The 26,072-nt window shown below is 42.6% G+C and overlaps 2 protein-coding genes across 2 annotated transcripts; one reads left to right on the forward strand and one right to left on the reverse strand.

The window, feature by feature from the left end:
* Nucleotides 1–1,855: 1,855 nt before the first annotated feature.
* Nucleotides 1,856–26,061, reverse strand: LOC108889465 (EH domain-containing protein 4; the record flags this gene model as incomplete). The annotated part of the gene is given in 7 exon segments (XM_018685909.1): nucleotides 1,856–4,681; nucleotides 6,032–6,196; nucleotides 9,895–10,006; nucleotides 10,584–10,717; nucleotides 10,818–10,984; nucleotides 21,804–21,901; nucleotides 25,885–26,061. Coding segments are annotated over 7 exon segments (1,411 nt in total), but the record flags the coding sequence as incomplete, so codon positions are not given.
* On the forward strand, nucleotides 16,241–17,275 carry LOC127139564 (E3 ubiquitin-protein ligase TRIM35). The gene is made up of 2 exons (XM_051067365.1): nucleotides 16,241–16,429; nucleotides 16,539–17,275. The coding sequence occupies exon 2, from the start codon at nucleotides 16,554–16,556 to the stop codon at nucleotides 17,238–17,240; it is 687 nt and encodes a 228-aa protein (XP_050923322.1). The 5' UTR covers nucleotides 16,241–16,429; nucleotides 16,539–16,553; the 3' UTR covers nucleotides 17,241–17,275.
* Nucleotides 26,062–26,072: the final 11 nt, after the last annotated feature.

Here is a 26,072-nt window from a genome sequence, read left to right on the forward strand (position 1 = left end):
TGGTGTTTAACTGATCTACAGTTCAGCTTCACTCTGAACTCTGGTCTGATTCCAGCAGTTTAAGCTGCTGACTGTCACTCAGTCAGAGGGAGATCCAACCTGAAGAACCACAGTTACACAGAGACACAACAGGTGTTTGACAGAGCTCCCTGTTACAAGTCAGTCTTATCAACAAATACTGAGTGCAGTCAAACCAATGATTAATCAATCAAGTGATTCTTATCCCTCTGTGTCACGGAGCTCAGCTGATCCTGGACGGTGGATTTTCTTGCTTTTGGTCACTGGTGGAAAAGTATCCAGATATATGACGGAGTAAAAATACTCTACTGCAAATAAAAGTCCTGTTTTTACTCAGGTCATTAGATAAATGTACTTCAAGTAAGTAAAAGAATTTGCTCTGCAGAGAAATGTGATATAATATCATGTGGATGTTTCTTACTGATGCATTAAAGAAAAAATAAAGATGTAAAGTTACAGTCAGGAGCTCCACAAACCAACAACACACACAGAGACAGGATAGATTTTAAAATTAACTGTTAGAAACATGATGGTAGTTTAACCTATAATACTGTGTTTCAGGTTCATCATTGAACACAGGAGTTACAGTGAGAGAAACAGAAACAGAGATCTGCCGACAGAAATTCGATTCTCTTACCTTTCAGTCTTTTCCAGCTCTAGAATCTCAGACAGAGTGAGAGTCTGAAGACGTGTTGGAAAAATGGATCGATTTCTGATCTGACATACAGTGTGTGTGTGTGTGTTTTCATGTGATGTGCAGAGTGTGTCTGAACTTTGAAGCCATTGGATTTACAGCATGAGCAGGTCCACTCACCTGACAGCAGCAGAAACCTGCCGGGGTCAAAGTTCACACACACACAGTCAGCAGATAAACCAGCAGCAACACGTCTCGTTGTGTCGTCACTGTTTCATTGCTGTGAAAGTTTAGTTCACTTACTGCAGGAAAAATCAGCTTCAGGTCAGCAGGTCATCAGTTTACTGTTGCTAAAAGCATCGATGTGCGTCGTGTTGGGTCACCTGACCACATTCACCTTCATGATAAAAAACAAACTGTCAGCACTCTGTAAAGCATGGAACAGGTTGTGTTCACTTCAAGTTGACAAAGTCTGGTTTTAATTTTCAGAACTTGTAAAGTTGTGTGTAAATGACTCGTTAAACATGTAACTGATGGAAAGTGTCTTTATAATCATCTGTTGTCATAACAACAACAACAGTGTGAATAGGACTGAACTCAGTCCTGACCCCCCATGTTCTCTGGAAGAAGACACAGACTGTGACCAGTCATAATTAGAGTCGATGGTTTTGTCTGGTGATCTGTTCAGAAGCAGATCAAACCGAACAACACAGGAGAGACAGTAACTGAGACTGACACTAACTGGAGAGGAAACAGTTCAGAATACAGTAAAGCAGAGTTAAGTGTGTGTGTGTGTTTCCTCTCTGAATGATGACCAATGACATGTCCGTCCTTCACCCTGACTGCAGCTCCTCACAGAAACAGGACGTTATGTAACAGCTGTTACCTCAGAGTGATTTGTGTGAATTCACCCTTTCACTCACAGTTCTTCAGTCTGGATTAGTAACAGACAGACTCTGACTGACCAAACACCTACACCACTGTAATGTTCAGGTGTCCACATACTTTTGGCCGTGACTCCAGCGGTTTATGAGCTCTGAATGTTTAGCTTCTAAAACCAGAATCTGCTGAGACTTTACTCTGAGTCCATCTGAACAGGTTTGGTACAGAAGCCTCACTTTCCTTCATGAACAGACACAGAACAGTCTGCTCATGTGGTCAGAAAGTTTCCTAAAATGTAAATCTGAGCAGCAGAACTTCGACTTCATGTGTTGAATTAACTTTATTAGTCTCCAGCTGTGTGAACAGGACAGACGGAACTGCATCATCAGGAACAACACTGATACAAAATACATCAAAATCACAAAAATAAAGACTTTTACATTCAGATAAATGCAGGTTTGATTTTGCGTCTGACTGAGTGAAGAATCTTTACACAGAGAAAACTGATCAGAGTCAAATGTTTGACTTTGTTCGCTGAAATCCTCAAGACAGAGACGACTCACAGATGTTCCCTTATGGAAGAAATGAAATGCAGTAACAGTTTGATCAGAACAGTTTCTGGTCTTAAGAATAAACTCTTTCTTTGTGTATAAAAGGCACTGACCAGAGGCCGTCCAGCTGCTGAATCCTCGAGGACGACCACGGTCCTGTCATAGGAACAGAGGCTTTTAAAGCTCATCTGACTGATTAAAGCTGTGACACACACAGACCGGACAGGAAGCAGGAACATGGAGGCTCTGCTGTGGAAACGTTTCACCAAACTCAACCTGACAAAACATTGATTTTATCTTGGAAGGCTTCAAGATGAGCAGGCACGGCTGTGAAGGAGTGCAAACCTATCTTAGGAATCTGAGCTGGATTTAAAGGATGATTCTGCTGTTTTAAAAACTCATTTTGTTTTATCAGATTTTTGTCAGCGTTCTGCTGCGTCCTCTGACCTCTCTGCTGCGATTAAAGGTGTGTTCACATCCGTTCAGTCGCTGCAGGTTACGATTTTCTGCAGCTCTGACTCACTGAAAACGTTTCCTCCCCAGTCGACAGTTAGAATTTACAGTGATGAAAAAAACGACCTGAACGCAGCACAAACTCATCATCGCTGCCATCTCACTTTGTTTTCTGAGGAAGGTTCTCAGTCAGCAGAGGTCAAAGGTCAGCGCTCTCTCCTCTCCTCTGCTCCTGTTTACAATGTGAGGAAACGGAGGCGAGCCGACGCGTTTCAGGACGCCGTCCGTCCCCGAGGATGAGTTAACGGCGAGCTGCAGCGGTCACGCCTCCTCCTGACTGTCTGCTGTTCAAACAGGACACACACTGACCTTTGACCTCTGAGGACACCCTGAACCCGGTCAGTAACAGCTTCCTGCTCTGACTCAGGAGACTGAGATCTGATGGTGGATTCACTGACTGTTGGATTTTATTGTTAATTTACTGATTCATTTTAATAATCCTGTTCTGTTGTTTCTGAATATAAATAAACTGAACTTACTTCACATTTTTACGCTGATATCTACAGGAACACTCGGCCTGTAGTGATTCAGTTTTCTTTTCTTTAAAATATAAAGTTTCTTTGAGTTTATGTGGACATCATTAATGTGACATCGTAGAGAATAAATGATTCAAAGATTAGACATTAGACTGAAAATCTCTGACAATCAAAAATATCTGAAGGGGAATGTTTCCATTTTAAGACTTCAAAATTACTTTTTGGGAATAATAAATGTTGGAGAAGATTCTGGAATAAAACTCTTCCACCAGTAAAAGCAGCAGATGTTTGACGAGGATCCTGCAGATCTGCAGACTGAGCTTCACTGTGGACAGAGACAAGAAGCCAAAAACTCTGAACTCTGATCAGCGTCCACAGTTTCATCTGTTGATTGTGAGCTGATCAGAGCTCAGTTCGGAGGAAACTCAAACGTTAGGCTTCAGGAAACAGCACCTGGCCTTCAGAATAAAAGGTGGTCATTCTGTGATGTGCATCACAGCATGTGTCATCTGACCCACCTCTGCTTTTATTCTGAAGGTCAGAGGTCCATATCAGAGGATTTATTGTTCCCATGAAGGCAAATATAAAGGAAATATGAAGGAAGAAAACAGTTAAAAGTTAAATATGAGGAGGATTTTTTTAAAACACTGGACTCTTTCACAATAAAAGCATCCAAATTAAACCAGAATTAGTAAAATATGAAGCTACATTAGGCAACAAGTTTGTCACTTTCCTTCTTTGGTGTTTTGAAATCAACTGAAATGTGTGACATATAAACTCTTAGCAAAATAAAAGCAGAATATTCTGATTCAGTCTCTGTTTGCTGGCCAGTTATTTAAACATGTGATTAGAGATGCTGGAGTTCATCTTAATGATGAGATCCTCAGTATGAAACACCTAACAATTGACCTTTGACCTTGTGGTTCCGTCAGTCAGCTGATTCGTTCTCTCAGTCTGAACATCAGCAGCAGAAATGTTGACCTGTGGTGGTTTTTTACATGTGGACCAGTCCGTCTCCTCGGCGGCTTGCTCAGTGCCCTGTCGGCGCTCTAGTCCTCGGTGTGGTTGTACAGGGCGTCCGCGGTGGGGTTTTTGCGGTGGGCCGGGGGCACCAGGTGGTCGGGCAACTCGGTGGGCAGCTCGTAGCCCTCCAGTTTGATCTTGATGAGGTGCTGGGCCAGGGCAAACTCCTCGTCGTCCAGCATGCCGTCCCGGTCGCAGTCGGCCAGCTTCCAGATCTTCCCCAGCACGGAGTTGGGCAGCCGAGAGTTCATCATCTCCTTCTTGGCGTTGACGCCGGTGATCTTGCCGTTGATGGGCATCAGCGTGTAGAAGATCTCGTCGTAGCGGTGCTTATCGCGGCTCACGATCCAGTCCTCGGCATCGGCCCCGGCGCTGATGCCCTCGCCATAGCCCTGACCGAAGGGCCCGTCCTGGGAGCCTTCGAAGGCACCGCCCGACACCATGGCCGGCGGCTGCTTGGACTCCTCCTCCCGGATCATCGCCATCAGAACAGCGATCTTGGTGGCCAACATCTTGTCCACCGACTCGATCAGCTTCATCTTCAGGGACGGGAACTTACTGAAGTCGTAGTGCTGCAGCATGTCCTGCAGGGGGAGACACACACACAAAGCTCACTTTTCTGGATTGTTGTGTTCTGCCAGACAATCTCAACATTATTAAAACATTTGTTTCTTTACAGAAGAATCTTAAAAACACACTCGTTCGATCTGACCAACAAAGTTTCTCATTTTTTTATTTTTCCTCCTTTTCCCTCCCTTCAACAGTTTGACTTGACTTGTCCTTTATCCTGTTAATCACTTTGTTGACTTCATGTTTTTAAAACTGTAATTTAAATAAGGATATTTTTTTTGATCACTATCATGATTATTAGTTTATTTGACCTTTATTTAACCAACTAATACACAGCAGTGAAAACCAGGTGATGATGTGTGATGAGATGAAAATAATTCTACATATTAAGAAAAACAGAGACAACTACTCATTATTATTAATGTGTGCAGCACTGAGCAGCTCACCCCCCCCCCAATGTTAAAAAGGTCAGGACTGAGGTCACATTCAACTGTCCCTGCAGTTCTCAGTGACCACAGACAGGGGGCGATAAAACCCGTGACCTCAGAGGTGAGGTGTCATGTGATCAGAGCTGCAGGTGGACTCAGTGTGTGACGATCTAGTGTTGTGTTATTGTCCACATCTCACCAGGGAACTGAGGAATCTGAAACATCCTCTCTCACCAATAATCCAGTAAATACAAGTGTCACTGGGGAACACACACACACACACACACACACACACACACACACACACACACACACACACACACCTGCAGTGTGGCGTCTCTCTACAGGCCTGAGACCAGCTGCAGACTGTGTGTTTTCACCCAGTTCAGTTTGCTCTGTTCCTGCCTCTAAACATTAGTAAAGCTCACACTCCGTTCTCAGGCTGTTTGTTGCACATGATGTAACACTGCACACTGAACCTTCAGGCCTCGATACAAAATCATTTTTACGTGACAACACCTCTGCTGTGTTGCTGCTTTATTGACGCTGGCGACAGAATATCATGCTCTATGTTTTGGAGGTTCTGTTCCCATGGAGTCTGTTAGTTTGCTGTTTTTTCTGTCGTCATTTAAAGTTGCTGAATTATCCATCAGCTGCTCCTGTTTGCAGTGAAACAGTGAATGTTCAGATAAATATCACTGAATCACTGTGACACTGAGGAAAACTTAAAAACAGGAGGATTCTCAGGCAACTTCTGCAGCTAGAAGAAGCTGCTTTCTCCCTGGTTTCTGATCAGGGTCATGGAGGTTTGGACGTCAGAGATGTTCTAACCTCAGGAGGTGGAAGTCACACTGAATCTAAAAACGTGTATCATGTCTGTGTGTTCAGATTTCAGTGGGATATGACTGAATGAATGAGTGTGATCTCTGTTTCTACCTGCATCTTGATGACGTTGGGGAAGTCTCCGGGGCTGATGTGATGCTCCCTCTGCAGGATGGTGTAGATCTCCGGCAGCCTCATGATCAGCTCCTCCTTCTTCTTCTCCCGGCCGAACAGAGACGGCATCTCCTTCTTCAGGTAACTGATGATGTAAGCGTGCACCTGCAGGAACAACAGCAGCATTTCATGTGATAAAAATATCCAGAATCAGTTGATGGTTAAAGGAACAGTCCAACATTTTCCGCTGATTGACAGAAAATGAACTGATATTTTAAAGTGCATTAAGCAGTGAGACGCCCTGCGTGGTGTTACAGTTCTGTCGACATCAGCGACCTCTTGTTGTTTTTTACGCAGCTCGTCAAACAGAAACTTGACAGTTCCTCGAAGGAAAAGGCAAAAACACACACTCTGCCTCCTGCAGCGAGACCTTGGCTGAGCTCCGTTCAACAACACAACTGTTTATACAACAGTTTCCTCAATCACAGAGCTGAGACAGGAAACCCACAGTCAGACTGCAGGCTGAGGCCGAGAGACAGGGGACAGGTAAGATAAATACAACTGTTTATCAGATCTTCTCTCCTGAGTCAAAGGTCACTCGTCCTCTGGTTTTAGATTAGATTATTTGATCTCATCTGGTTTTAGCTAAACACAGATGCATCACATCACTGTGTGCTGCTCACAAGAAGAACACAAGAAGTGTTACGTTAATAAAATGAAAATGAGATGATACAGTGTCAGATTTTTGTAAAGGACCACAGTGCTCATTCAGATTATTCTGATACTTTTGAACCTGGGTCTTATTTTCCATGTGTTTGGCTGTAAATGATTGACAGGGACAAAAATCCTCGGAATCAGTGCAGTATTGATCAAGAACAGTGAACCCAGCCAAAACCAACAGCTGCTGTGTAATCCAATGAACAATCGTCCACTAAAGTTCTTGTTTTTGTCAGTGGAGACTGGTAGTGATACATACTGATGTTTCTGGTTAAACTCTAATAAAAAGCTCTGTCTCTGTTCCTCTCTGAGGAAATGACATGAGATGAACAAAACCATCAGTAAAGAACAAGTGAATCCTACAGGAGGCAAAGTGTTTTCTCTTGTTTGAGGAAAAACACAGTTTAAATTCTGGATGACATTAATAAAGCAGAAAAACAGGAGACTGAACGGCGCTGGGTCAGAGTGAAAACTACACGGCTGCTGATGGATGGATTAAGATGAGGAGGAGGAGGAGGGAGGAATGCAGGAGTGCTGAGACCTTGTAATACTTCATACCGACCCGTGGCATTATGGTAGTGTAAAGAAGGAAGGAAAGGAGGGAGGGGTTATAAAAGGAGGGAGTGAGGTCACTGAAATTCTGGGGGCAAATTGCCAGAGCACATCACATTTATCAATAGTTAATAGAAGAAGGAAGAACAAAAATAAATTCTAACGGATGAGCGGATACTCTGAGGGCAGAGAGTCTCCACGTGAGTGTGAACTCTGAAAACAAAAAGCTGTTATGTCATTTTTAAGACACTTGTTTACTAGAAATCATTCAGCAGAGCACAAACTGTCAGGGAGGGTCTGAAAACAAGAACCCCCTCAACCAGAGAGGGCTTTCCTCTTTGCAGGACAATGAAAGGAACCAGGATGAGCTTCTAAATTTATGTTACTATCACATATCAACTCTCACACAGACCTGTGGTCTCTTATACAAACCACACTAGAGTCCATTTGGAGGTGGACTGAGACCCGAGACCACCACCAGAGCCCAGAGCCCAGAGCCCAGATTCATCTCTCATCTATGATCTGTTAGTGGACCATAGTAACAGAACCGTCCACATCTGTGTTGGGTGCTTTGACACCAGAGGAACACAGTCAGGACCTGAGGCTGATGAACCTCAGTCTGCAGATTAAATCCTCTCACTGCTCTCATCAATAGTTTCCACTGCAGGCTTCAAACTTCACCCCAGAGAGGAAGAGCAGGAAACAACAAATCCTTCACGACCAAAACACAACCAACACTCCAAACTACCAGACTGAGGTGATGTTATTGGATAAACTGTGAGAAGAACTGTGGTGAGCTGGTGCTAAAATGTTCGATTTGAGAGGAAACTTTACTGACAGATTCATTGATCCTACAGGACAACTGAGTATTTGGCAGGAATGAAGGTACGCAAGTAAGTCCAAGTATGAGAGTCTAAATCATCTGACATGAAAAACCTGTAATATTAGCTGAAAGAGAATGACATTTTAGAAGACAATGTCATGGTATTATCAGAATAAAATAATTGACAAAAAACTTTTCTTGTACATTTTCTTGTAACGTCAAAAGTAGTATGTTTCGGCGGCAGACTCTTCATCACTGTGTTTTATTTTCTCAGAGATGATTGAACTGTAGCTTCATTAGCTGAGCAGATACTGCACCTTCTGACTACAACAGCTGCTGCTGCATCTGAAAATTACCAAAACAGTAAAGCACTACAGGCAGAACTACAGGCAGGTGGTGAGTTCATCACTGCAAACGACTCAATATGAGCCACTGTTAGTATAAACTTCTGATCCACAATGAAAAAATCCCATTGGCTTTTTGTGGAGGGAACCAGACTGATGCTAACTTCAGGGCTGGACTACAGAAACACATCATCACTGCAGGACGTTATGATACTGACATTTAAAATGTAACCAATCTGCTGTGCTTCAGCTGCTGCTACAGAAACACATCCAGTTATGCAGCTCAAACACAAAACATGGTAAATAAGGTGAAGTATGACAGAATGTAAAACAGGAAGTGAAGGAGTGAGATAACGTCCTCGATGAAGGGAGTGAGTAAGGTGAAAAAAAGTGAAGGAAGTGAGGTCAGCAGAGTTTCAGAGTTTGAAAACAACCATCAGTCGTGAACAGAGACACGAAGGAACGAAGGTGTTTCCTGCAGGAAGTCGTTTTCTTCAGGAACCAAACATTTCCCTCCACCCTCTGAACTTCAAACACAACACTGTCACAGACCGATGGAGGAACTTTTCACACACAAACATTTCAAACCGACTCCTGATTTATTAGTTAAAGCCTCACATGAAGCTTCCTTCTCTCTTCAGAAGAGAACAGGAGTTTGTTTTGCAGAAAAACTTGATATGGTCAGTGTGAACAAAGCTCTGGGATCAGTTTGGATGAACTGACACAGGTCATGACAGCAGTCTGAGTCAGGGTTAATTTTCCACATCATCTTTAAATGTAGACACACTTCTGCTTTCTGTTTCTCAAGAAGAAAAAACAGAGCTGTGTGTTTCGATTCCTGCATTCAAAATAAAACCCTGAAACAAAAGCTATTGTTCAAATTAAGACTACTAACAGCTCGTGTCTGAAACAGAACCAAAAGTTAGAAAACTCATTGTTCCAGTTATAGTTTCTTTTCTTTCTGTTTCAGAATATTTAATCTGAAAAATTACTCAGAACTTTGATGTTATTGAAAGTACTGGATCGGTCTCTGTCCCGATCCTGGCCTTAGTAAGGATCGGGTATGTGACCGATCCATGTGAAACACAGTTCAGAGGTTTAGTTACATCAGTTACATTACAATTCAGTTACAAAACAAGCATGGCTAACACATCCTGGATCTGTGTCTATACTGGACTCATAGAGATTAAACTAATACTCATCTGAAACATCTGACGACAGAAATATTCCTGTGAATATATCCTGTGAACTGGCCCCTTTTTAAAACACACTGTAATATTCCCTGAATTCCCCTGAGAGAGATCGCATTCCCCAACCCTTTCTGTCTGGGATACACAACCAAACACGCCACGATATTCCCAGAATTCCATGATTCCTGAAAGGTCCCAGTGTTAACGCCAACCACAACATGTCATTTCCTGTCTCACCTTGGCCAGACGAGCTCGCTTTATGAGGTCGTTGAGTTTACGCAGGGCGGCGTTCCTCGGAAGACTCTGGATGTCCCTGAACAGGTCCTGAGACTCTGCTTCAAACAGACGCCTGACAGAGGAGGAAGAGATAGATGGATAAATGAATGAAAGATGTTCATGGGTAAATGAGTGAACATATGAATTTAGCGGTAACTTATGGATGTACAGAGGAGAAATGAAGGCGTGAATGAATGTGTAAATAAGTGAAAGAAAGTGTGAATGAATGAAAAACTGAATTAATTAAAAATAAGTGAATGGATGAACATGTGACGTCAACAAACCGATGTGTTAATGAATGAATTACTGAATGACTGAAGGAATAAATTAATTAACTAGCAAATTAATGATTGGGTGTGTAAATAATTGACTAAATGAGTAGATGGATGGATGGATGAATAGATGAATGCATGAGTAAAAGAATAATTGACTAAAATAATTAATGACAAAACAGACAAATGAATGAGTGCATGAATAAATGAGTAAACAATTGAATGAATGAATGATCAGTAACATGAAGGAATGGATTAATGATCGGCTCTCTGACCTTCTCTGTCTAAGGGTTTTGAATGAACGAATGAACGAACGAACGAATGATTGAATGAATGAACGAATGAATGAATGAATGAATGAATGAACTGCTCTCTGACCTGTTCTCTGTGTTCTGCAGTGGCTTGGCCCAGAAGGAGCCCAGGTAAACTCTCACCACCTCTGGAGTGTTAATCACCTTCCCCAGTGACCACATGAGGGCACCATACACCCGCATCAGCTGCTGCGTGTCCACCTGACAGCACAGGTGATCAGGAAGTTAGACTGATACAGGTGAGCAGCAGCCATCGATTGTTTCCTAGCACTAATAAGTCTCTTCATATTGAACCTCCTACCTGGTCGGCCTTGTTGAGGACGACTCGGATCTTGTCGTCTTGTCCTTTGAAGGCTTTGATGGCCTCGGAGAACTCGTCAGAAATGTCCAGTTTGTGAGCATCAAAGAGCAGGATGATCCGGTCCACCCGCTCCCCGAACCAACGCAGGACCTCCGCAAAGTCATAACCTGAGGACAGACAGAGACAGAAGGACAAACAGTTCACAAACAGAAGTGATATTTGCAACATTTTGGAGCTCCAAGTTCCAGAGTCAATTAGAAAAGATATTTAAAAAATCTGTCACATTGTTCAGATCAAACTTCTCAAAGATTTTTCTCTGTTTTATATCTTGAACTTTCTGTAAAACGAAACAAGATATTTAACGTCTTTAAATGTCTTGTTTTGACAGACACTCATCAGAGTCAACGGTCACCATCTTGGCTACATAGTGGAAGGAGGACCACAAACGTATCTTAAAAACTGTGAAAATGCATCATGGGTGTATTTTTTTTGGTCATTGTTTAGTTAACTAAGCAAAGCAGCAGTAAGTTCAAATTGTTTGATTTGAGAGAACACAGGCCTGTGCACTGTGTGCACAGTGTATTACATGAGTGTACTGACTGAAGTATCTGATTTGAGACACAGTAAGTTTCCCAAAAAAAATTACGTTCAGCTGAAGAATCCATAAAATGACAACAGAGAGCACTGAGGGCCTCTGTGTGTGTGTGTGTGTGTGTGTGTGTGTTTGTAAAGTGAGCTGTGGCAGTCTGGGTGTGGTTCCTCTAAAACTGTGTGACACTCAGCTCTGAACTGGAAACCAAATGGAGACAAAAGCTCTTAAACATGAACAGGAACATTTCTCCGGCAGAACAAACAGGCTGACTCTGGTAAAATTCCTGCTCAGATTTCTATCTGCATTCTACTTTTCTTTACTGAATCCTATGACACACTCTCCCATAGGAATCATTTCCTGAAGCTTTTACACGAGAAACTGACTTACATAATCAATACAACTATTGATACATGAGTGGAAAGATGTTAAACATACGATGGAGTTGAAATCTCTGACAAAAAGCTAGTAAGTGTCCCTTTAGTTCAGTAGTCAAACTACTGTTTCCAAAGTCAGAAATAAACTTATTAACAGATTTTCACAGTGTACTTGCTACCTTTGCAAATAAAGGATTTCAATATGCCCAGACAAAAATATACTTATCACTTACAGGGATTTGATTTAATTGGGTTTTTGATTATTTCCATTACTGATTAATCTGTTGATTAATTCATCAATTAACAGATTCAATGTTTTGTCGACAAAATACCAGAAAAAGGTATCAAAACTAGAATTATCACCTTGCAGTTGCATGTCTCCTTCAACCAGTCTAGCTGCAGTTAATTAGCATGTCAATTCTTTAGTTATCGCCAAATATGTGCTTTGTGAGGTCGCAGTGACCCTGACCTTTGACCTTTAACCACCAAAATCTGAACAGTTCATCCTTGAGTCCAAGTGAACATTTGTACCAAATTTGAAGAACTTCCCTTGAGGGGTTAGTAAGATATTGTGTGGACAGACAGACGGACAGATAGATGACCAGAAAACACAATGCCTCCGCAGCCACGGGTGTCGACGGTGCACAAGAATAAAAGTTTCCCACAGATCAAAATGACGTCTTCAAACATCTTGTTTTGTCTGGGTAACACTCCCAAATCCAAACATATTTAGGAGAGCTTCAAACCCTCAAACTTCACAAGTAAAAAACAGCAAAAATCTGACATTTCTGATTTTTAAAAACGGCTAAAACTTTGATCTGATCATGAATATGAAGCTGATTAATCACTGCATATATACTCAATGACAGCTCCTTATGCTGATGAAGAATGTCGGATATGAATGAAAGCCCTGGAAAAAGCTACTGAGTGGAAACATCACATTATACTAAACAATCGAAGCTTGGCTGGAGGCAGAAATGTCACATCCTGGACAAATAAAACCAAAACTCTCTACATGAACAGACACAAATGATGATGAATGATGTGATGCTGTGATGTAGATGAACAAACCCTGAGGTGTTATAAAAGCACTCAGCCACTAAATACTGCTCCTTTCTCAGCTCCTCTGAGACACAGAGACTCTGGGGAGGATAATGTGGGTCCATTAGTCTGCTGATCAACAACAGCAGAAAATTTCCACTGGTCCGTCACAGGAAACCTCTGACTCAGCTGTACTTCATCTAGACACAGTGTTGTACTGGTCCTGGTTTTAAAGGTCACCTATAAGATCTAGTTTACACTACACACACCTGCCAGAGCCAAACACATGAACCAGTACAGACCAGCAGACAAGCAGTCGACCTAAACACACACAGACACACCTTCAGTAAACACATCACCATCCAGGCTTTCACTCCAGTCTGTGCTTTAAAATGGCTGTATCAGACCTGTTTAAATCAACACGTGACCACGTAATGCTCCAATAAATGCCCTCGAAGTCTAAAGTGCTGTTCACGCCCTCTAGAGGGGGCAGTGCAGGGTTACACACCTCTGACTGTTTGTGGACACAGGATTTTATTTTGAAAAGAGGAAGAGACTCCCCACAGCTTCAGGTTACACCTGCAGGTTCAGGTGTTTGGCTCCGGTTTGTCCCAGGAGACACAACGCTGTGTGTGTCTGTGTGTGTGTGTGTGTGTGTGTGTGTGTGTGTAGGGTGGAGCTGAGTGTATCAAGGTCATATGATGACCATAAGACAGGTACACATTTCCTGCTGCGAGAACAAACTGTGTTAAGGTGCAGTCAAACCAAAATCCCCCTGGTGACATTCATGACGTGGTGTGGCCAAAAATAGGAGCTAGCAGGAACTAGCAGGAGCTAGCATGGCTAGCAGGCTAAGGTCGAATGTAAAGTATCTGATTACTTCTTCCACCACTGAAAGTCACACAGTAACACAAACATCTGTTGTTTTGTTAGTTGACATCACAAAGGTGGATTCAGTTTGCCTCCAAAACTGAAATCCTGGTACAGTTTAAATTAACAAAAGTTCTCAAACTGTTGCTGTGATTCATGTTAATGTGATCATGCTGGGTTTTCAACCAACAATAATTTTCATTATCCATAAATCTGCCAATTATTTTCATGATTAACCTATAAAACATCGACAAATTATCTGTTGAGTGATTGTTAATCGTTGCAGCTCTGAAGCAGGATTTTTACTCTCTTGTGTCGTGGAGAACCTGGAATCATCCGCTCATGAATAAATGATGATTGTCCACGTCTGACGGTGAGAGGAGGAAGAGACTCCCCACAGCTTCAGGTTACACCTGCAGGTTCAGGTGTTTGGCTCCGGTTTGTCCCAGGAGACACAACGCTGTGTGTGTCTGTGTGTGTGTGTATGAGGTAAATACAGTCATTTCCTTCACCTACGAGACTCATTACAGGTGAGCGGTGGCCAGAGAAACACACCTGAGAGACTGAGACAGAACACATTCCTGCAGGGTTTGTTGAGAGGAGGTGTGACTGCTGCTTCTATTACAGGACCACGTCTTACTGCACATGTTCCACTTCCTGCTCAGAGGGAAATGCCTTCACACTAACAATACTACTTCCTCTGTGCTGCTGGTATCACGCTGTATTTATGTCTCGGAAAAATGTGTGCAGAGTTCAACGGAGGAAACCTGAGAGAAACGGGCTCTCGATATATAACGGATAGATGGATGGACACAGCACCAGTGTGGACCAGCGGGGTCCCTGAGTTCATTTACTGGATCAGGGCTGATGGTGGTGAAGCAGCCCAGTGAAACCAGAAGCCAGGACTGGACTGGACTGGGGTGGGCGGAGACGAGGAGGACAGATCCAGGGAAAGAAGGAGGGGTTAGTGGCTGGAAGCCCAGTAAGACGAGCTGACGGTCAGACTGAAGAATTTCAGTAAGGCTCAAATCCAACTGTGACTCACTGACATACAGAGGTTTAAATCAACAGAGGAAGAAGGAGAGGTAAAGAGGGGAACTGGTGAGACAGGGGCAGAGACCAGCCCTGAAAACCAGGACTTGTGTCTGAAATAAAAAACAAACTTCAGTCTGAGCGTCTTCAACACAAAGTTCATCTTAAACTGAATCAAACCATCATTAAACTGAACTAGGTGGTGTCAGACTCCACCCTCTGATGATGATGATGACAGACTGGCAGCAGATCAGTCTGAGCTGAGTGGGCAAACAGCAGCTCCACCCTGAGACACTCTGCAGCCAAACATGCAGCTGTAACGTTTCCATATGGACTCAGTGAAACTGATGAAGGGACATTTATCCTCCAACAACATTCTCTTCAGGTATTCCTTCCCCTTCGATCAGCTTTTAAGAGCTGAAGTTGAACTGGACTTCTTTTAGGTTTCTTGAAGACGTTTCACCTCTTCATCAGTTCTAGAGACTGGTTGGGGAGTCCCAGGTGTCTAGTCTCTTGGAGGTGGTCCTGAGGTGGCCCACCAACTGGGCTCAAGTGACCCTAATAACTCACATGACCACAGGTTCTCAGGACCACCTCCAAGAGGTTAAACATCTGGGACTCCCCAACCAGCCTCTAGAACTGATGAACCCTTTAAGATGAGAGGTGAAACATCTTCACGAAACCTAAAAGAAGTCCAGATGCCTTCAACTCTAGCACTAAAGACCACCATGATCTGGATGACTGAGAACCTACACAGATCAGGAGCAAACTGTCACAAAAACAGCCTGTTAATCTCAGCAGCAACACTTTCTTCCACTTTCAGGTGTAACTCCTTCACCTCAGTGTTTTCTGTTCACTGAATTCCAGAGTAACAGCCATCGTTGCGTCATGTGGTTCATTGCTCCTGCTCCTGGTAACAACATTAATAATAACATCTCAAGGCACCATCCAGGCGCTGCAGCAAATGAAAATACATATAGTACAAATCATCAACTTCCTGAAAGTTTACATGAATGATACAAAAAGTATCTTTACATTGAAGCATGTGTGTGAGTTAGCAGCGTTCCAGTTAAGAAGTCGGAAAAACACAGAAGCCTTTAATATTGCTCTTTTGTGAAACTAATAAGACTGAACTGCTATAAACAGGAACATTAGCAGAGTGTTTACTGCTGCTGATGTGAGGAGCAGCCATCTTGGATTCTTATGTCGGAATTGGTGGGGTTGCTCCAACTTTCTGAGTTGGAATTCTGACTTCAGGGGGCGTTTAGAAATATAACGTGTTGACTATAATCCAAGTATAAAAATTTTCAATTTTCACATTTTACATGTCCCTACATCTCAGATTACAAATTAAGAATCCAGAGCACATATAACTAGTCTCCCTGGCTTTTTTGGCAGCTGCAGTTTTAATTTTGTCGTTGGAGACTTTAAATTCCTCATAAACTGAAAGAATTAATGCATGCTCTTCATCTGAGAGATATGGTACACGGCCAAACCTGTGTTACAGGTGAAACAGCATTTAGCAGAGGAGCTCCACCCCTGATCTGTTTCACCTGAGGTAAACCAGGAAACAGTTTGTTCTTCGATCAGATTCACCTTCAGACCAAACTAACAGCTTCCTCTGAGTGAGTCCAGCTACAGGAGAGAAAAGAGGAAAACTACAACACTGCTGCTTCAACCTGCTGACTCTCCACACACTGAAGGTGAGTTTGACTAAAACCACCACTCAAAGTGAAAGTGAATCTCAGTGAAGTTAGTAGAGGAGGGAGGGGAGCCATGACTGACTGTACTTCCTGTCTGCTGTGTTTTCAGCTTCACTCAGACTAAATGGCTTCCAGATTAGAGGAGGATCTCTGCTGTCCGGTCTGTCAGGAGGTCTTTAGAGATCCTGTTGTTCTGTCATGTAGCCACAGCTTCTGTAAAGACTGTCTGAAGAGATGGTGGAGAGAGAAACCAACACCAGACTGTCCAGTTTGTAAGAGAAGATCTTCAAGGTTAGAACCACCCTGTAACCTGGTGTTAAAGAACCTGTGTGAGTCCTTCTTACAGGAGAGAGATCAGAGATCTTCAGAGGCTCTCTGCAGTCTGCACTCTGAGAAACTCAAACTCTTCTGTCTGGACCATCAGCAGCCAGTGTGTGTCGTCTGCAGAGATTCAGAAAAACACTCCAACCACAGATTCAGACCCATCGATGAAGCTGCACGACAACACAAGAAGGAACTTCAGGAAACTCTGGAGCCCTTAAAGAAGAAGTTAGAGAGTTTAGAAGAAGTTAAAGTGGAGTTTGATCAAACAGCAGAACACATTAAGGTCCAGGCCCGACACACAGAGAGGCAGATTAAGGAGCAGTTTAAGAAGCTTCACCAGTTTCTAGAAGAGGAAGAGGAGGCCAGGATGGCTGCACTGAGGGAGGAAGAGGAGCAGAAGAGTCAGATGATGAAGGAGAAGATGGAGGCTCTGAGCAGAGAGATAGCAGCTCTTTCACACACAGTCAGATATAAGAAATCAATTTAAAACGGGGGCATGTCCCGCCCACAGCACCATCTGATTAGTTACACACAGAGCGGGTAACAGCCAATCAGCAGCGAAAGCTGTGCATGCACAGTGTTCACACACCTAACCCTAACACCACAATCTGGTGCTGCTCAACTGGGACTACTAATTGATTTGAGACTCACATTTCTGTGCAAATTTTAACTTTGTTTTATTTACTTTATAAAACTTCAGGAAGCTGTTTATTTATTTGTTTATTTAAAATTTCAGTTAACTTTATAAGACATGCTGCTGAACCTGGGAGCTCCCTGCACTTTTTGTTAGAATTTTAAAACAAAGATGTCTATCGTCTAAGATAAAAAAAACCTTTAACATGTTGCAAATCTAAAAAGCTGTTTAATAAACATATGCTTAAAGGCATTTAAACAAAGTTAAGTGTTGGAGTTTGTATTATTCAAAATTTTGACGCCAATATTTTCACTTTTACTGCGGATCTACAGGATCGGTCTACAGGACACAGGTTTAGGACTACAGGACACAGGTGTAGGTCTACAGGACACAGGTTTAGGACTACAGGACACAGGTGTAGGTCTACAGGACACAGGTTTAGGACTACAGGACACAGATGTAGGTCTACACCTGTATACAACAGGTAGACTGAGGTGTGTGACAGAAGCAGCTGCAGAACAAACACACATTTCAACACTGACAGAACGTCCATGTTCAGTCTGTTAATGAATCAGATGAACTGATCTCAGAGCAGTAGCTGTGATCTCACTGAACCTTCAGCATCTGTGTGGTGGAGTTTAATCTGACGTCAGCTGTGTGTGTGTGTGTGTGTGTGTGTGTGTGTGTGTGTGTGTGTGTGAGTGTGTGTGTTGAGTCACAGTTGGTCTGTTGAACGTCTTCAGGAGGAATTCAGCCTCAGCTGAGCAGCTCTAAATGTTTCCAGATGGAGGGAACGCCCCACCACCGCTTCCTGTGGCCCTCCGTCCCTCCCTCTAATCCTCCATCACTCCTTCACTCCATCCCTCTCTCCCTCCACCCGTCCAGCTGAGGCCTTTAACTGCTGCCGTCATCCAGACTGACTCAATAGAGAGCAACAGGGACAAAATAACCAGAAAAAAGCACTTTGTCATGTTGATGTTCTTGGAGTTTAGAGCAGAAAAACTGAAACTGAGGAAATTAATCAGCTTCTGATCCATCACTGAGCAAAAACTCTCCACATGCAGGCAGAGCTGTGTTTCCTTCTCGTTTTCTATCACAGCTGGACTGATGGTCGACACTCGACACTGGAAGTCGTCAGCTTGGATTCTGGGAAGATTTGCCGAATGTGTCTCATTATTTTCTGATACTTTAGAAACAAAATGATTTATCTATGTGTCAAGAGAACAATAAATAATGGAAGAAACTGTTGGTTTGCAGCTCTAATAAAATGTATTTACAGCAGTAGATCAGAATATCTTCACAGCTACTTAAAACACAGCCCTTATTGTAAATGCAGAGGCTCTAAATGACTAAATGTCACGCCTTAAAGAAGCAGGGCTGGAGGCTCGGTGATGCTGGGGTTAGAAACAGGGGTGGATGGTGAATTCCTGCAGCTGGTGAACTGAACAGTCACTATATCCCTCTGAGCTGAGGGTTATTAAACTGCTCCGAGCTAAAATCTCTCTTCATCTCTTGGCCGAGGCGCAGGACAAAATGCACCGGAAACAGACTCCGTGAATAAATGAGATGAAACATGTGAAGATCACAAATGAAGAGAAACAAACATCCGATCATGTTCATGTTTTCATCCTTTGTTACTGTTCAAACAGCAGATAAAACAGCTTCATCTCAGGCTAAGCTAAGTATGCTAGCTAGTACAGTCTCTCTTTTTTACACTGTAAAACAACAGCCTGTCATTTACATCACGCAGGTGAGTTTTCATGCTTGTTGCACCACAGTGATCAACCAGTTTGCAGTTTGCCCACATTTAACCAAAAAAAAAAAAAAACAACTGAGTCCAAAAACTGAAAATCAAACACTGAACAAACAAACAGTCAAATAATCGAATATGCAGGTCCAGCTCTAGTACTTTCCTTTGTCAAATTCCTCAAAATTCAATCCAGAAACTCCCAAGGTTCTCAAGGTTCATTAAAGAGACATATTTAGTTACTTTCACAAGAAATCTGTAAATGCAGCTGTGATCCTGCTCACTGATCTCTGTTGACTTTTATTTGCCAAATTTGTAACAACTTCTCTTTTTCAACAGATGGATTTTTCTCTTTTCTTCCTCCTCTGGTCGTCAGTTTGGATTCTGACAACTTCTCTAAAACCATCTCCACCTCCTCAGCTGAACATCAGAACATCCAACACTACACAAAAATGAAAAGTCACCTCAGAGGAATTTTTATGGGCTCCTCACACAGAGACCACATGGGGACCTCAGAGGGATCCCTGAGGAACTCCTTCATGAGGGTTTTATGAGCAGTAACAGGACTGTTTCTCACAGCATTAGAAAGTTCAGGATACAGTCAGAATTATTTGACTGTAATTGTTGGCTCCACACCCAACATCTCACTGCTGTCGTATAAACACTGAGCTACAACTGAAGGATGTATCTGGGTCTGGACAAAACTCTGGAATTGGTGCAGTATTAATCAGGAACAATGAACCCAGCCACCACCAACAGCTCCTGCAATGTAATCCAATAGGCAATCGTCCACGTCAAAGTCCGTCCACTAAAGTTCTTGTTTTTACCACTGACAGACTCAGATTGTTCTTCTCAGTGTCTGAAACATGATGATAGGATTCAACAGAGACAGAACTTTTTATCAAAGAGGAAGATCCTTTTAGTTTAACCAGAAACATCTCTATATATCAGACACACTAACAGATGGAGGCAGTGGTATTCCAGCAGCTGTTAGTGTCTGGTAGTGATTGTGTGATACTTCTACTGATGTAAAAGATTTAATGTCTGATACTGACATTGTATACCAAGTCCATATTTCAAAATGGCAGAAGTGTATTAAAAGATATTTTTTGTATCTGAACGTTTTGCAACTCAGCAGCTTCAGCAGCTGTGACTCACTCATGGAAGACAAGATGTCGTATTGAGAAATAAAACTGAAGATTTTGTTCTGTTTTTACAGTACTGACTCTGTGTACCGTTTGTAAAACATTCGTCCACAGAGGGAGATTTCCTGATGTTTCAGTCTTTTGCCATTTTTTTGCACAGAATGATTTGAGCTTAAATTAAAAACTACATTGTGTTTTATCTGAGTTAAAATGTGTAACAAGAGGATGCTGCAATTAAAACACATTATTAAACAGAGTAATGGTACATAATTAATACTACAAGTCATCGCCTCCACCCTCATGTTTAATGTTCAGGGTTCAGTCTGTAGAAACGTCCCTGACAGTTGGTTCCTGTGTGAATGTTGTTGGTCAGTTTCTCTGGTTTCAGATCTGCATTTATAAACTCTGAGGTTTCGGATCAGCAGCCGCAGCTGAAGAAAAGCTGCAGCACTGATTCCTCAGAGGAAACAGACTGAGACAAAACAGGAAGTGAGACCAAAAAGAGGCATAAAGAATTTCACAAGTAAATTTTACTGTTTCGAGGAGATCCGGTCAACGTTAATACAGTTAGAGTCTCAGCAGCACTGGGAGTCTGTCCTGAGAGACACTAAAATCTAAAGGGTTCATCCTCTGAGGAGCACAGACGGGATCAGGATGTACCAGCCACCCATTCATTTAGATTTTTTTGGGAAGGTACAAGTTTCAATTTTGTTCTCATGGTGGAGATGATGAAAAAGTCATAAGGTCACCAAAACCATAGTGGTTTATCCTCTGAGGATCATGAACATCTCTGCAGTTTCTGTTGAAATATTTTGTTACTGCAACCTTCATCCTGACATGGAGCATGAACGTCTGAACCACAATGTCAACCTGATGGTGGTGCAAGAGGAAAAGTCAGAGGAGCATTAAGGTCGGCTGGATTCATCCTGAAGGGAACATGAATGTCTGAAGCAGAGTTCATCTGAATCCATCAAACAGTTGTTGACATGTTTCAGTTCCAGACAAACACTGTCACAATAACATAACGATGTAAACGAGCATGTTTCCTGAACTGTACGGCTGCTGTGACCTCTGACCTCCGCTGCCTGTCACTTCAGTCTGTAACTGAGCTTCACTTAAATGTTGAGTGACGACTGAATGTGGAGGCCCACTGCTCCCTGGATTCATACAATATGAGGAAGTCAAAGAAACTCAAGGACTATTATGCAACAACACAAAGGACCGGCAGCACACACACACACACACACACACACACAGTCATGTTTTCATCACTTCAGAGGACATTACACTGACTCACATTAACTTCCTGGAGAATTACTCAAACTGTTTGCTGAACCAAGTCTCCACAGTTAGTGACACTTTCAGTGTAATCCTGCTGACAAACCAACACACACACACACACACACACACACACAACAACAGGACCTCCTCTGTGGACAAACACTGAGGGATGAATCAGTCTCCATGGTGTTGAACCATGAACTGACACACTGTTGTTCTGACTGATTAACACACAGCTCCTACCTCTGCTGATCCGCTGTTTCTCTCCTGACAGGATACCAGGAGTGTCGATGATGCTGATGCTCTGAAGAACCTGATTGGGCATCTGAGAGCAGATAAACCTGAACACACACACACACACACACAGGAGGAGAGAGTGAGTCAGGTATCAGGTATAAAACACTTCTGTTACGTTTCGCTTCACAACGTCACAATGTGAGCAGTTCATTTATTTAAGAAATCTCATTACGATCACATGCTCTGTGATTTCTGTCTTTAAAAAATGTCCAAGTGGTGTAGCCGTACCTGGCTGCAGTGGACCACTCAGATCTGCACATGACTGCTTGGTATTTAACGGTTTTGTTTGTGTCTATGCCAACGCTGAGCAACATTAAAATAAACATTAGCAGAAGAGTGAAAAGATAAAGAGGGAGCCACGTTTCCATTTGACTGATACTGTAGAGGCTGAAAACAGAGCTCAGCTACTTCACAGCCTTATAACTATCTCGATGTATCGTAACACAACTTATAAAGCTACAGCTTTAAGACACAGGCCTCAGGTCCTGGTGATGATGAATGAACTACACTTTGACCACAGCTGTCCTCTCTACTACTCTCAAAAATTCATTTAGCAGAAATTGTAACTGCGTGTAGGCATAAAGAGATCCTCCATTTTAAATTAAAAATGGCTCTTATTATATCCAGATAAAAGTATCAAAGCACCTGTTAAAAGTCACCAGAATACAGGAAGTGACATCGACTCTGAATGCTTCCTACACCCATGTCTCAGTATATAAATAAACCAAGTCTGAAGATGAATGACTCAGCACCATCCTGTGGAGGTCACTCCATCATGTTCCAGTTCATCTGTGGCAGCTCAGATCAGAGCAGCTGATTTATCTCTCCTGCTTATTGTCTCACTCAGGAAAGGATCCAGGTTGTTTGACATGTGAGGACGTACAGACTCGTCTGTCTGACTGTGTAATAAACTGGGTGTGTGAGTGTGTGTACAGAGTGTGTATTTATCCGGAGGTTTGACCTGCACATTCATAGAAACGTGGAAACTTTAAATCTGTCGTTGGCGCTCGACAAAAAGCTTCTATCACAACTGAAGCAGAAACATTTGTAGAAACATGACGAGGATGTTGTTGATGTAGATGTGTGACGAGTAACAACACAAACACACTAACAGATGGAGGCAGTGGTATTCCAGCAGCTCCTGTGCTCTGCTCAGTAAAATCCCGTTTTTGTTAATGGAGCCTGGCACTGATATATAGAGAGAAGAAAAATATGTAAAACAAATACAGGCAGTTATTTAAAACTAGACAGAAAAACTGCCCAGCAGATTTTCTATATGGCTGGAATTCTGGAATATTAACGGCCATATTGGTTGTCAATATTGTTATTAAAACATGCAGCAGGAAAACAGTCCTTTGTGATAAAAGGCAGATTTGGAGACAAACCTCACATGAGTTTAGATCTGAGTCAAAGTCGCTTGTAGCTGCACCGATTCCAAAGACTTCTGGAAGATTTTTACACCCCAACACTCTCAGCATGACTCTGACATGTCTGAGCAGACACCCCTCAGAGTTCAGTCCTGATGACTGCTTTAAATAAATTACATCTGTTGGATCAAACACTGTTAAAACGGATGTTTAGTAGTTGTTTTATATGGGCGGAATTTCTGAATATTAACAGACAAATTGGCCAAAAGAAAAAAAAACTAAACTCCAGCATAAACTCAGTGCAAAAAAATCCACTGTTTACAGCAGCATTTTGTCATCTTACAGTCGACCACACTGCAGACAGAAAGGTGAATACCAGCATGGAGAGTGAAGGTGAGACAGAACCAGGTGACTCTGAACAGGAGAAGGACCGGCTGAGATTTCTGTCACATCGCTCAGCCCCACCACAGGAGCCATTTCTACTTCTGGGGTCACGAGTACAAACTACAGTTGGAATGAATCCGATTTATAGGAGGGATCAAAACTTTCATTTCCTGTTTTACCAGATTTTCTTAGACAGTAAATCTGACGTGTGTGTAGACTTTGATTTGCACTAAAAATAGTTTTTGTTTGTGTGTGAGACCCCCCCCACCTCCACCTAGTATTACATTTAAAGTTAAATTTAGCAGACAGACAGCAGCAGCTATAAATCGGCCTCGGAGCGTCCGAGCTGCAGGCTGGCAGCGGGAAAAAACAAAACCGCCGCTCTGACACGTGGTGACGCACACGCACTTCCCCCTGGAAACAATAACTTATTGTGGAAAGTTCCTCCGTCGCAGCGACCGGGACGAGATGGGATTCCTGGTTAGAGGAATGCCTCGGGTACACATCAACACACACATATATAAAAACACACACGCACAGTTTGAGGGTCGACTGTCCTTCCACTTCCTCTTAGAAATATTTCTGGACAGAGGAAATACGTTTGGACCAGCGTGTTTTAGCTAAATTTAAACCCCAGATATGAACTCTGAGGTCTGAGGAATCTGACAGCCGACTGTGTGTGTGTGTGTGTGTGTGTGTGTGTGTGTGTGTGTCTGGGGTGAAGGAGGTCACTTCCCAGGTTGTGAGTGTTTTGAGGAAAGCAGTGACAGGAGCGTGAAGAGCTGCCATCACTGGAACTTTAAAGCAGTGATTCTACTACTGCTGGACCTGTACCATTATTATTCTCTGATAATCTTTTCCTCCACAGATGTCTGTGAAGATTCTCAGTGGAGCTATTTCTTTGTTCTCTTTTCTTAATTCTTTGTGACTTGATGAAGAGAACTTTTTATTTGCTTGTTTTGCTGTTGTGGAAGAATAAAAGAATATTTCAAAAAACAGGTCAGGTACCAAAATCCAATAAATCTTGTGCCAACCAGTCCAGTTGCAGTTAACCAATGCATGAATTCTTGAGTTTGTGAGGTCGCCATTAACTTGACCTATGACCTATGACCACCAAAATATAATCAGTTCATCCTTGAGTCCAAGTGAACATTTGTATCAAATCTGATGAAATCCCCTCACAGTGTTAATGAGATATCATGTGGACAGACAGACGACCTGACACACAGGTACAAAAAATATAATTAAAAAATATATATAATTAAAATATCATTATACATCACATTCAGCTTTTGATACTTTACATTCATCTGTCAATAGTTTTGTACTTTTACTTACTTTGTAATATAGTTTCTGTTGTATTGATGCTTTAAAGTAAAAGATCTGAGGACTTGTTTCACCTCTGATCACTAAAGAGACTCTCTGCCATCCTCTGAATAAATGCTGGTCATGTGTGCAGAGAGTCACAGAAACTGAGGGCCTCAAACCTCAGCTGCTAACAGAAGATTTCCAGAGCAACTTTCATAGGAATGAGTTCTGTTAATACATCCATAATTACAGCCCATAAAATCCTCCCATATCCTATTCACGCACATGTCTGGATTTCTGGTCGACAGTGCATATTCACAGAACACCCATTGCATTGTGGATGTCACAGTGTTTTAACTCCCCTCTGGATTTGACTGAGTGTGTGAGAGCAGGGAAATGTGAAGCTCTACAGTTCTACCATCAATCACTACGACAGCACAAACTAAAAAAACATGAGCAAAGTGGAGAAAGGAGGAATCATTCTTATATTTCAGGGTTGGGTGGAGCTCTGAGGTCTTTACCGTCACATCAGTCTGCACCTCCCTTTATTTATCTAACATCTCTTCTGTGCTCCGTATCATTACAACACACACAGCAGAGAAACAGCAGCGGCTGCGTCACCCTGCTGGTCTGGGATCTGTGGATCATTCAGACGTCACAGGGAGGTTTAAGGTTCACTGACCTAATAACGCAGTTTAATTCATCACTGATTTCATAAGCTGCACGACGAAAAATGAGATTAAACGTAATGACCAGTGATTAAGATGATTAATGATAAACCCTGGAGATCAGCCAAGGAGCAAACAGAAATATTTTCATCTTGCAGAGTAATCCTCCAGCTGATTTGAGCTTTTATTAATTAGAACCTGCGGCATTTTATCTCCTGTCGTTTGATGATTTGTGTTTCTATCAAATCCAACCTTTGTTTCAGCAGCGTTTTGATGACTTTCCTCTGTTTGTGTGTTTACCTGTTGAGGAAGGAGTTTCCGAACGCGTTGAGTTTCCTGAAGGGTTTCTTGGGGTCGACCACCAGAGCGTTGCCGGGGACGACGCCTTCGTTCTCGCCGTACATCACTGCGATGAAGCCGTCGGTGGTCGGCTCAGGGCCAATCCTCATTCCTGGAAAATCCTGCTCCAACAGATACCTGGGACAAAC

This window comes from Lates calcarifer, unplaced genomic scaffold (genome assembly GCF_001640805.2).
Source record: "Lates calcarifer isolate ASB-BC8 unplaced genomic scaffold, TLL_Latcal_v3 _unitig_1569_quiver_1481, whole genome shotgun sequence".
Classification (NCBI taxonomy): domain Eukaryota; kingdom Metazoa; phylum Chordata; class Actinopteri; family Centropomidae; genus Lates; species Lates calcarifer.